Source organism: Camelus bactrianus, chromosome 3 (genome assembly GCF_048773025.1).
Source record: "Camelus bactrianus isolate YW-2024 breed Bactrian camel chromosome 3, ASM4877302v1, whole genome shotgun sequence".
Lineage (NCBI taxonomy): Eukaryota > Metazoa > Chordata > Mammalia > Artiodactyla > Camelidae > Camelus > Camelus bactrianus.
The window spans coordinates 97756875-97769735 of NC_133541.1; the positions used below are offsets into that span (position 1 = coordinate 97756875).

At 44.8% G+C, this 12861-nt stretch overlaps 1 protein-coding gene across 8 annotated transcripts in view; it reads right to left on the bottom strand.

Annotated features, from left to right (window-relative positions):
• Positions 1 to 12861, bottom strand: part of KLHL3 (kelch like family member 3) — a 238159-nt gene that overhangs the window by 46033 nt on the left and 179265 nt on the right. For all 8 annotated transcript variants that reach the window (XM_045507716.2, XM_045507715.2, XM_045507713.2 and 5 more), the window contains one exon: positions 3861 to 3970. In XM_045507716.2, the coding sequence (XP_045363672.1) occupies positions 3861 to 3970 (110 nt within the window). The remainder of the gene's footprint in view (positions 1 to 3860; positions 3971 to 12861) is intronic.

Genomic DNA, 12861 nt, shown 5'->3' on the forward strand with positions numbered 1-12861 from the left:
AAAGAATGACATCTGAGCCCTGGGAGAGGCCCAGATGGTGCTGGGGATGCTGGGGACCAAGAGATCACTCCCCTCTCAGCTCGTGCTAGGCACAGAGCCACAGGTTACACCAACCACTCAGCACAGCGTGGGCTCCAGGAAGAAGGTCCCCTGGAGAAAGGCCCCAGACAACGGTTACTACTAGTAGTAGTAGCAGTACTAGTAGGATAATAATAATAGCAGCAATAATCCTATCTCACAGTGACAAACACTTCTTGTGCACTAAGCACTTTTTATGCATCATCTCACTTCATCCTCAGAACTCTGTAAGACAGATACTACACTCTCATTACCCCCCTTTTACAGATAAGAAAACTCAGGCTTAGAGCGGTTCTTTTATTCATTCATTCAACAAACATTTTTTAGTGTCTGCCACGAATCCTGCTATCACTCTAGCAAGAGTAACCATAACAGAGTCAAAATTCCTGACTGCATATGGTGCATACATTCTGGTATGAGATAAATAACTTGCCCAAGATCATGCAGCTTGTTAAAGTAGTGGAGCCAGGATTCGAATTCAGTTATTCTGACTGCAGAACCCATACTCTCAGACTTCCATCAAGCAAGCTACTGGGTCCCACCACAGCCACTTATAATCACCATTAACAGTAAAATACATTTCCTCTATTTTAAGAAGCATATTATTTTCACATTTTAATGTCTGAAATCTGGCTGCATTTTATAGTATACGTTGAAAGAAATCTGTGGGTTGAAGGCAGCGAAATAAGTCATAATATAATTGATATTGCTGTTCAAGTACAGATTTAGCTGAATACAAGTTATTAGATTGCTGACTCAGTTGAATTTTCTGCAAATGTTCTGCAAATTTTCTGCAAATTAAATGCAACAAATTTTAACTTAAACGAAGATCCCTGATACTACTTCAAATACACTTGAAAAATTTCACTACAATGCAATATTGCAAGAAAAAGCTATTGTGCACGGAAACGATTAGGCCTATCATAAGTAATGCAATTAAAGGGAGTAGGAATCACTAAATTTCTGGGAACAGATCATAGAATCGTCAAAGCCTAGAGGGCTAGTGTTCAAATGATAAACATTTCATTGTCAAAAGCTTCCAACTATTTAACTTCCAGCAATATGTGATCCTTTAAGGGGAAATAAAACTATGGGTTTCGCCAAAGAGAAACTGCAGGCCAAACCCCACTGTTCATGGAAAAACCTCAAAATTACACGGCCAATCTTCAACATACCCAAGGAATCAAGATCATAAGTAATCTACTCTTAGAAAAGTGTCACGTAAGTCTGAAGCCACACATAACTTCTGAGAACCAAATATGATACACAACTTTAATAATGTGAAAAATACCTACACTCCAAACTCTGATTCTACAAAAAGAGCAACTCGTAAGTACACATATGAATAAATTAACACCATGACAGACAATGTTTAAGTCATGTTTCTTTGTTTCTGGAAGGATGCAATTAACCAATTAACTCCATGGTTTAACTTATCATCACCAGTGGCAAAATCGATACCATTACCATTATTGTTGGTAACTTAAAATAGAGAATTGTGGTAATTACAATGATATCTGCCATTTATTGAGCACCTGCCAAACACTGCAAGTGTTTTTTTTTTTTTTCACCCATCATCTCTAATCCTCATGACAACTCTATAACGGAGGCATTCTTAGTATTTCCATTTTATAGGTAAGGAAATTATGGTTCAAAGAAACCAGTGACTTCTCAAGATCATACAGCCAGTAAGCATCAAGCCAAGCATGGAACCAAGTCTGCCTAAATCCAAAACCCAAGTGGTTTCCAGAGCACTACAATGCCTCTCCCTACTAACAACCCACCTCCACCCGTGTGCTGGCACAGCAAGCATAGATAAGCCCTCACCTGAAGAAAAGTTACTATGTATGATCTCAGAACAGGAGGAGCCAGCATGAATTCAAGGTAATAGGCCCCCTCCTCCAATCCAAACACCCCCTAGTTGATCCAAATCCTGCTGCTTATATGCCTGCTTCCATTTTCTCAAACTCTGCTTTAGGACATGCTCAAGCAGGCCCCAATCCAGCCAACTGCCCCAGCATTCACACAGCCAATTAACTGAATAGTTCATTCCTTCCAATTGTGCCAATTTTAGCACAGTCCAGAAAAGACGGGACACAGGGCTTGGCAAGAAGTGGGGGAAGCCCCTCCATTTCTGAGGCTGGGGCAGGAAGGGGCCTGGGGCCTAGCCAGAGGCATGCTTTCCCCTGGAGGGGCTGTTTCACGTCAGTTAATGGAAGCAGAGACCCCCCTGAGACTGATGGAAAGTCCAGCTTGCACCAGTCACCTTCTGGGGATCCCTCTGAAGTCTCAGGACAGCCCACAGTTCCAGTCAACAACTGTTTTTCCTCTTCATCAAACTTTTGCAGGACAACAGGCAGGGGCTTGTGAATTTCATCCCATTCCCTGGACATGGACCTTTGAACACAGTCTCTTTGCCTACATGGAATCCTTCTCAGGGGCTTTTCCTTGACTATTCCCTCAGGAAAGGGCATCCAGCTTGGACACTAAGAGTAGACTGGGATGATTCAAAAAACATTTATGAGCATCGCTGAGGATTCAGAGGTGAGTGAGATATGGTCCCTACCACCAGGGAACTGGTGAGGAACCGGGTGAGTGGAAGAGTAAGACCGACTCAGAATAACTACAATAAAAAGCAGAACAAGGTGAGTGTTACCCTGGAACGCAGAAGAGAAGGGGATTAATTCCAGATGCAAGGTCAATAATCATTCAGCTAACACTGAGCATCTAGCAGGTAGCAGGTAATATACCAGGCATGTTACACACCTTACCCCATTCAATCCCCACAACTTCTCTGTGGAACATGTTCTGTTATTATTCACATTTTACTGATGATGAAATAGATGGAGAAGCAAAGTATCTTGTCTAAAGGTCACATAACTGATTTGTAAATATTAGAGATGAGATGTTGGACCCTGCTAGCCAAAACCAAAGCTTATGTTATTTTCAGTATGGTAGTCTGTATCTCCTGTAATAAATTCTTCCTAGTGGAAAAAGAATCTGAACTGTTCGGGGATTCAACTAGGTGAAGAGAGAAGTAGAGAATATTCCTAGCAGAGGGTCAGCAAAAGGGAAGGCCTGGAGGTAGGACAGCTCAGCAGTCACAGGTCAGCTAAAGCAGTGGCAGAAGTCAAGCTTTCGGCACAAAGGAAGCAGTGTGTGGTCAGCAAGTTAGGGGACTTGGTGTCAGGATACCTGGGTTCTAGTCCTGGCTTGGCCACTGAAAAACTATGCGACCTTTACCATTTCCCATTCCTACTCTGGGCCTCAGTTTCCTCATCAGTAAAAATTCCAGTCCCCTCTTAGAATGGACTTTCCCCAAAAGTCTGCTCTGGCTTAAGTGTTCAGTGATACTCAAAAGAGACCAGGTGACAGGCAGACCAGCTGAATGACCCTGGACAAGCTAGTTACCATGTCTGAGGCTGTCTCCTCATCTGTAATGTGAGGACAGCAGTGATGCCTGCTTGTTGGGGCTAAGGTGAAGGCTGAGTGAACTGAGGAACACAGAGCACTGAGCACAGTGCTTGGAAAATTGCAAATGTTAAAGAAATGGAGGCAGCTTTGTGACCATCATTATCATCATTGCTTTTCCTTCTCTAAAGGGTCCATAAAGCAAATGTAGTGGCCATGGGCCAGAAAACCTCATTTTTTTTTTTTTAGGGACAAAAATGAGATCTTTCTTTTCTTCTCTGAAAAACAGAAAAGATCTCATGAAAGCACAAATCCTTCCCATGACCACCTCACGAGCAAGGCTCCCATTTCCCCAAAGGGCCGTGCCATACCTTCTCTTCTGAAGAAACAGTCAGCTTGTCACTGGATATCAAGCTGCACACTTGGTCCAGACTTAGGCTAAGAAATTCTTCCCCCAGCATCACCTCTGGAAAGTGCTGCTCTGTTCCAAAAAAAAGCAGAAGTTCAGAAAACAAAGTTGTAACACACTCCAGCCCAGCCCTTCCCTGAACCAATGGCAGGACAGTCGGTGGGATTCAGTGGAGTCCTGGGAGCTTTGGGGGAGGCAGAAGGCATAGAGAAAGACAGCCATTCTGGCTGGAGGGAAACTAGCCTTTTAATTCAGCAGCAGAAGGCATCCTCCATGTGACCCTCCATCCTGAACATCAACACAGATGAAAATGGGGCAGAGAGATGCGAGGCTGTATCTTTTACATGCTCCGTGAGATTAATAATGGCGTTGCAGAGAAGCCTCAGTGGGGCCTGCCTACTTAATTGAGCTCATTTTCCCTCAAGGCGCAAGCGGGCAGTGGCCAACGGTGCCTCCTGCAGCTCAGCCAAACAAAAGTGGGTCAGAATCGCTGTGTGGCTGGAGGTCTCTGGAGGCTCTGGTAGGATGCCAACGTTAGAAGGCTGGTGGAAGGGGTCATCCTTTCTCATCCAAGTTAAGCCAGCTATCGTGAGTCTCTAGTTTACAAGAAGGCCCAACTAAGCTTCTGTCCAGCTGTGGCGGCCACCTGGCCAGCACTACCAGCACTGGGAATGGTTCTTGGCAGCAAGGCCCATGGAGGATGTAAGATGAGGGAGAACTGGAGGAGAACCAGAATGAGATAAAACCCACAGGCCCAAGGTCCCTGCAAGGGAAGAGCCAAGGACAATTCCTACCCTGACATTCGCCCAGGCCACTATCCTGCTATTATAGAGGCAGTGAAATATCAGTGAAAGAGAATGCACTTTAGAAAAAAAGGAACCCAGATTCAAACTCTGGCTTTGTCATTTATGAGGTGTGTCCTTGAGCCAGTGGCATCACCTTCCCGGGCCTCACTAACCTCATATGTAAAATGGAGATAAAAGCCACGTGTCTTGCTCCCTCCATGCTCTGATGGGAAAGGAAAAGTGAACATGTTTTACAAGCTGTTTCAAGGTGAATCAGCCCAGGGGCTGGCAATTCCTGGTGCAGCAGGCTCTGAGGGGGTCACAGCATCCTTTGTCGTTTGCCCCTGAACTTGCTCCTTCCTCAGTTCTCATAACCCTGCACCATCGGCCCAGGAGCATCTGTGCTCCTTGCCCTCCAGGCTCCAGGCTGCTCCCCTTCCTTCTGTGGTGGCCCCACTCTGGCCTGAGAGCTTCTTGGATAATTCTAGGCCACCCTTACTTGGTCTGGCTGGCCCCTCAAGTGAGATTCAGAGTTCCTCCACACCTAGGAGGCTGCTGAAACATCAACTCTGCGGGAGTCGCACGATGGAAAGGAAAATCAGAGCATGCTGAGCTCCTCTCACACCCAACAACTTCTTAAAAACCAAACAAAGAACCTAAGGTTTAAATCATTTCTTACAAAAATAATTTTTAATTATGTTGAAATAATTTCAGATCCAAAGAATTCCCATATACCCTTCATCCAGGTTCCCTAAATGTTAATATTTAATATTAACATTTAATCCCAAAGATTGAATTATAAATAATTTTTTCCATCTCTCACTAGACAAAAAGACCTCCCCCCTTGCTCCCCACCAGCCTAATGACATCACTGAAGGCAGTTAAAGCTCACCCATCCCAAGGCTCAGGTATGTTTGTACATAGGACAAATTTAAAAGTCAGATCCTTTATGAATGGAAGCAACTATCATAATATAAGAAGCTGGTCTTGCTTCTCTCTCTGTCAACAGAAAAAAGGCTTTAGTTAAAGTTTAGATTTTAGGCATTCAAAAGACCTCTCTAACCATGAGAATATTTAAGACTAAGTTTTTTTCAGTGTCCATTCCTAAAGGTTGTTAAATAAAAGCAAGTGAACAATCTTCTTTGGATGATGGGAATTCATTTGCAGCCTGGAGGCTAGGAGTGTAACAGAATTCTCCCTATACATTCTTTTGGTCCAAGAAGACTTTGGAGCAGAGTCCCCCAATGTGTTGGCAACACCCAAGACACAGCAGAGAGAAAAAGCGACAAAGTGTGGGACGTGGAGGTTCTGTGGACCAGCCATGGCTGAGCTCAGCGGGAGAGTCAGGCAAACCAGTGCCAACATCTCTGTGGTCCAGAGTCACACCTGGTCTTCCCACCTTTATCTCAGGTTGACCAGATACCTCACATTTGGAGGCAGGAAAAGAATGAAAAGAACAGGAGAAGGTGAGAAGGTACACTTCCGAACTGTCAAAAATTCCTCCTCAGAGTCCAGAAAGTCAAAAGTAGAAGAGCTTGGGTTTTGAAAAGGAAGAAAATGGAAGCATAGTGATGTGTACTCTAGGTAAATTGGTAAACAAACCAGAAGTTCTCAAAGATAAACCAAGGCAGAAAGTAGTCAGCTCCCCATATCTCCCCATCTTGCATGCTCTGGGGCACTGCAGGATGTGAATCTAGGTCCCTTCTCTCTGAAGTGGGCTGCTTCTTTGCCCATCTGGAACCTCCCATGGAAATCCCTTCAGTAATCCTCCCAGGAAGCAGCATCTGCTGGGGAGGAGGCAACAAAGGAGGTACTGGGCAGCAACTTCTCAGCCAGCGCTGGCACCCCGGGACTTAGGAGATTTGCAGGACATGAGCAGGAGGACACAAAGAAAGAGGTCCAGACAAAAACTCCTTCCCTTCCCCCTTTAGGCTGAGGAGACGGGGCTGAGCACCAGGGTCTGGAAGCCAGAGATCCCTTTCTGTTAACAACACTCAAGAAACAACGGGGTAGAAAAAACAGGAATAGGATGCTCTGGCTAACTCAGTTTCCTGGGAAACACGAGTTCCCTCAAGACTTTGTACTCAAGTCAGCCTTCTTCCCAGCCCCTTCATGGAAAGAACCACTCTGCTCCCAGAAGATATACCTCCCTGAGAATCAGCTTCCACCTTTAATATGTGTTTGGGGATTTTTAAATTTGTTTTGCTTTGCTATCAACATATTAAGGGAGAATGTAGTAATAAACTATGGCTAATGGTCACGAGACCTGGGTTCCAATCCGAGCTCCACCTCTTACAATCACTCCTTTCCAGGATTTGGCTTCATTATCCATAAAATGGGATCACAGTACCTGACCTCAGTCTCCAGGTTGTTCTGGGGCTCAAAAATGACAATATGGATTAGCCCACTTTGAAATCTATAAGAAGCTCTTTAGAAATGAAGGATGAGTATTATCCATCCATGTTCTTGCTTCGCCAAGTCCAGCTTTGTGGGCAGCACTGCTCTCTAACAGAGAAGCATTTCCACAGCATCAGAGACATCCTTTGAAACTACAGGTCCTGCAGGCAAGGCTGTGGACCTCAAAGGTTTTAGAGACCCACTTAAATTCCATTGAGTTCCACTAACTTTCTACTGATATGTTATTCAGTTTCCTAAGGCTGCAGTTTTCTCATCTATCAAATGGAGCTAATAATAGCACCTATATCATAAAGGTGTTATGGTCTTTGGATATGCAAACATATGTAATTCACACTTACTGGGATCTTTCTAAGTGCTCAATAAATGTTCATGTGTTATGGGCCAAATGCAGTGTTTCTTGAAAAATGAAGAAAGCAGAGCTGACGACTACAGGGAGACTGCTGGCTTCAAAAGGGTAAAACAAGGCGCCAAAACCCCAACCCAACGTCCAAGGGCCGTGACCGGGAGAGGCACTCCACATTAAATAAAAGCATGAGCAGGCAAATTCAGAGCAAGGCAAGAGAACAGTAGTAGCTCAGTTGAGCTAGAGCCCAGGCTGTGTCTTCATTCATCTAACAAATATTTACAGAGCATCCACTAAGAATGGGAAAATGTACAAGGCTGCAGGAGATGCAGGAGATGCAGGAGAGGTAGGCAAGGCTCACCTTTGGGGGACAGGTGAAGTGTGCAGGGGGCATAGAATCTTTGAACCATGGGCTAGCCCCTTGAAGGGGGACTCTACAAAATAAACTCGAATTTTTCTTGTCTTTTTATGAGAAATGAAAACAGAAAAAAAAATCAATTAATTAAGAATTCTAGGTAAGAGTCCTAATTAAGCAGGCATTACTCTAAGTAACATACACTATTTAAGTTCTAAGTTTTGATTAATGAAACACAATGGATTTGTTTCTGTCCATTTGGATGAGAAATTATGGAGAAGGGGAGGGGCACTGGACAACTGGAAATCCTTTCCCCACCAAGCAACATACACATATCTTCCCAACATTGAAAGGATGAGGAAATTGGGGGGCACATTCCTAGGAAAGAGCTGGCTCTAGGGACAGAGTTGGGTCTTTTCAAGGAAACAAGCCTGGAGAAAGTTGAGGGCTTTTCCTAATAATAGTTAACATGGTGCTAGGTATTTTAAAAATATTGTCACTTACATCTTCCAAAAGCCCAGCAGAAGTGAGTATCAATATCTCCATTTTACAGATGGAGAAATGGAAGCTTGGAAGGTCTAAGGCATGAAATTATTATCACACCGCAGGAAGTGGTAGAGCCAGGTTTAGAAACCAAGGCTGTCTGAATATAATGTCAAGCATTCTGATGAGTATCTTAGACCCCAAGATAATAAAAACTTGTCCTGCACAGGCCATTGTGGTAAAATTCAATAGAGACATCAGAGCACCCTAAGAATCCTTCTTTGGGATACTGCAGAGAGAGAAATAAAATATGAAATCTGAAGACATTTCTTTTATTAAAAAAAAATCTTAGAGTAGTAGTGTTCTAAATATTTTGCCATCAGTCCTGGGTTGAAATCTCTGACCTAGCCCTTCAACTGAGACCTTTTCCTAATCCCCTGTCTACCATACTAGATGATGTGTCCCCAAGCCTCCAAAACAGAAGATAAAAATTATCATAGCATCAATCAATCTGTCTTATCATCTGAGGCCTTTCTCTCATACTGGGACTATGAGCCGCAAGAGGGCAGCTTCTGTCTTGTTTGAGTCTGTCCTGTGTAAGGCTGAATCCTCAGTGTCTAGTACAGTGATGTCTTATATACCGAGCTCTGAAATTATTTTGCTTCCTTGCTCATTCTTCAGGACTGCCTAGAGCTCAGGCAACCTCTCAGACTAGTCCTAAGTGGATTCCTTCCTCTTGACGGGAAGAAATAAACCTAAGCCTTTGATCAGGTCCATCTAAAGTACAAGCCTGGAACAAAAGGAAGTGGTAACACATCTATGACTTCTTTGACCTGCAGAGATGAAATAAACCCTGCCATTCCAGGGCCAGCAGCCCCAGGAAACAGGTATCAGTGCCTCTGAATGGCATCACTGGTCATACCCCCAGGAGAGACTGGCTGACACAGGTGGACACAAACAGAACCAAAACATTTTATCAGTATTTAAAAAAACAAAACAAAACAAAACAGACCTACTTTAAATCTCTCTCTCCTGCCTCCTGTTACCCTATTTTTGGAAGACAGAGGTAAGCTTTCTTGAATCAATAGTTGGCTTTCAAGGCCCACAGTTTTCATGCTCCAGGGAGAAGCGTCAGCTCCCACAGAGAAGTAACAGAAACTTACCTTGGCCTCTCCCCACAAGGGTCATGACTATTAGCCCTCAGACTCTAAATATTACTGCCTCCACTTTCCCTGGGATGGGGGTTTATGAGCTCTCTTTCCATTTCGACCTAATTCCAGAAGTATATGTATTTACCTCTTCCTTTCTATCACACACACACACACACACACACACACACACGCGCGGCTGTATCAAAACTGCCCAGTTATCAGTCTTTTGATTCAACAACAAAGTTCCCTCTTACCCAGAGAATGGAAGGAACAGGGGATCTTCCTAAAATCCCAGCAAGGAGAACAACTACCAACAAAAACTACCCGTGTCTACACGAATGCTTTACTTGCCACCTTCAAGGTAGAAGCAGGAGCTCAGAGGGAGGGGCTGGGAAAGCAACCACCACGGAGAGAGAGGCTGTGCGGCCTGGGCAGAAGGGAAAATAAAGAATGGGCTCTGAGCAAGTCAGGTAGCCTCATTCTGAATCTTGGCATTGCCGCTTACAAACTGTGGGATCTTGAGCAAGTTACTAAACATCTCTGGAGTTTCTGTCTCTTCATCTGTAAGTCAGCAAAGTAATAACTACCTCTTAGAGTTACATGGCCTCTGACAGGAAGCGGGGAGCACCATGCCTGGCACCATGCAAGTATTCAGAAATGGGAGAAGCTCCCACCATGATCACCATCATCATCATTGTTTCATGATGCAGCAATTTCACAAGATGACCCTGACTGAGTCAGAGGTTCGTGTTTTTCTAAATGCTTCATCAAAGTTCTTTGCTGCCCTTAGTTTAATTACTTCATTCCATGGTCTCAAATGATCCAATCAATCGAAAAAAGGCCATTTCTGTCTGCAAACACGTGAAATCCAATGGCTTTTCCATGCCATGGCTGAAGGGTTTCAGCTCAGCTCTGGCAGATGGATGTAAACAAAATGTCCAAAGAATTTTAATTGCCATTTCATTAATGGGGTCTCATTAATACCCCTCCCAACCAGCTCTGCTGATGGCCCAGTGCACGGCCATTCAATTACCAAACAACAAAGTTGCCAGAAACCTGGTCCCAGGCCTCTGAGGTTAAAGATTAAACAGTCCCTGGAAATAGCAATACTGAGAAGAAACAGGCTGTGCAAAACACGAGGGCCCTTCTCCCAGGTACCAGCTCCCCAGGAGAACTATGACAACATCAGCTGGGGGCAAGGGTCTGAGCAGCCAGCCTCTAACTGTGGGACTCACACACACACACCCCCCCCCCCCCGCCCTGAGAATAACACATACCATTGCAAAAATCTTTGGCATAACCTGAGAGGGAAACCTGAGAGGGACCCAGAGGAGCAGGAGGGACTGCTGCAGCAGGAAGAGACAGGCCCATCCAAACAGGAAACCAAACAAACAGCTTGGTGGAGAGGGGTGCTGGTCCAGCCCCCCAGAGTCACACTGTGTCTGCCTCTCAGTGCTTTCACTGAGGAGTGGGGGTGTGCTGAAGACTTATCAGAAGGCAACAGTTGACCTTCAAAATACTTCCTATTTTTAGAGAGCAATTTGGCAATATCTTTTTTTTTTTAATGTATACTCTGAGCTACTTTATGCTACTGAGATGGTACCCAACAGATACAATCTATTACTTATACACATACTAGCAAGTATACTCCAAAATACTACAACAAGAATTCTCACTGAAGCCCTTTATATAAAAGAAAAAACTGGTAATATTAACGGGCATCAATAGAGGGCTGGTTAAATAAATTATAGTCCACTATAGTTTATCCATATGATGCAGCAAATAAAAAGAGGGAGATATGGCCACACACAAGGGTCTGGAAAGAACTGCAACATTTTGTATTAAGTGTAAAAAAAAGGTATAATGAGTACAGAAGGCTTCTATTTGTGTAAGTTAAAAAGTCTATTTTGTAGAGATATGCAAGATGGTCTCCTGCTCCCTTCAGAAAGAGGGTCTGGAAGAAGATCAACTTTGCATTTTATACCTTTGTGTCCTGTAAACTTTTTTATCATAAGTTGCCTTTATTGTATACATTCTCTAAAGTTTTAAAATAATGGTACAGAAATATGTCTGCAACCATGGAAAGATGTTCAGAATATACTGCTAAGATTTTTCTTAGGCTGGAAAACATACACGTGGAACGAAAAAGATCAAGAAAGCTTTATACTGAGGTGCTGCCCACTGCTCCCTCCAGGTAGGACTGTGATGTTTCTCCTGTTCTTTCTGCCTGTCTGCTTTCTCTGTAATAATCATGGGTGGGTTTGTATTAAGACAGCAATGACAAGAGCAATAATAATAAAAACAGAAAAAGAAAGTTGGTCTTAGAGTAGGATCAAGAACAGAACTCAGAGGCCAAGCTGGCAGCAGTGGGCAAGTGAAGGCAGAGGCAGTGAGCCAGAGACCAGGGAGGGTGAGGGAGGCAGGACATACCTGCCTGTGCATCTGGATACAGAGCAACCCAAATCAGAAGCTTCTGGAAAAGATCCTCCTCCCCCAAAGTGCACCTAGTCTGCAGCAGCAGCAGTGGTGGTGACCAGACCTCTCCACCAGGACCCAGCTCTGAGCTTTCTTACTGCAGATGACATGACTGGCAGGGAGGTTCCAGAGTATGGCCCTGGGTGGCACCTACTTCTGCAGGAGGCTCTCCTCTCTGTCCCCTGGCTCCATCCCCAAACCATCCTGGAAACAGCGCAGGACATATTACCTGAACAGAGAGGGGAGAAAACAGGCCTAGGGTCACTCAGCTCCGAAGTGTTGGCTGGTGTGACCCCTGGTTCTGATCTGGACAATCTCCTTGTAGTCTGTTGGATAAAACACCTCCTAACTTGAGGCATGGGGCAAGGGAAGCCTATGGCCACAGGGCTGCCACTGCCCCTCATGTGTGACTCTAGTGGGTCCCACACCCCTACATTTAAAATGGGACGAGGTCTCAGGAGGCAGCAACTGCAGAGCCACTAGGTGCCACATAAAATGAGAGGCCTAAGACCAAAGACACAAAGCAGGCCCAAAGCAGTGGGTGGGTGCAAAGGAGCAGGCACAGATCATCATCCTTTACTTCCTTCCCTGAATATCACACAGTGTGAAATTTTACCTTCACGCTGCTTCTCCGAATGTCTTTTCATCATGGTCTTACCAACCCCCGCATTACCACACCACCTAAAAAGGATGGTTTTTATCTTCCCCGCTACACACAGCTGAGGGCTGCAAAGGAAGCTACCCAGGAGCTGGTCCCAGGCTCCACATAAAGCCTGCACGACAGGGAGGAGGCTCTCAGCCCGAAGTCATGCTGCCTGAGCCAGGGAAAGTAGGAGGGCTCACACAGGCAGCGAGGGGGCAGCCTCCCAACGGGGAAGAGAAGACTTCCACATCTTACTTCCCCACCCCACGATGACTCAACACCCCGCGTCTAGCAGAGACAGCTGGCTGTG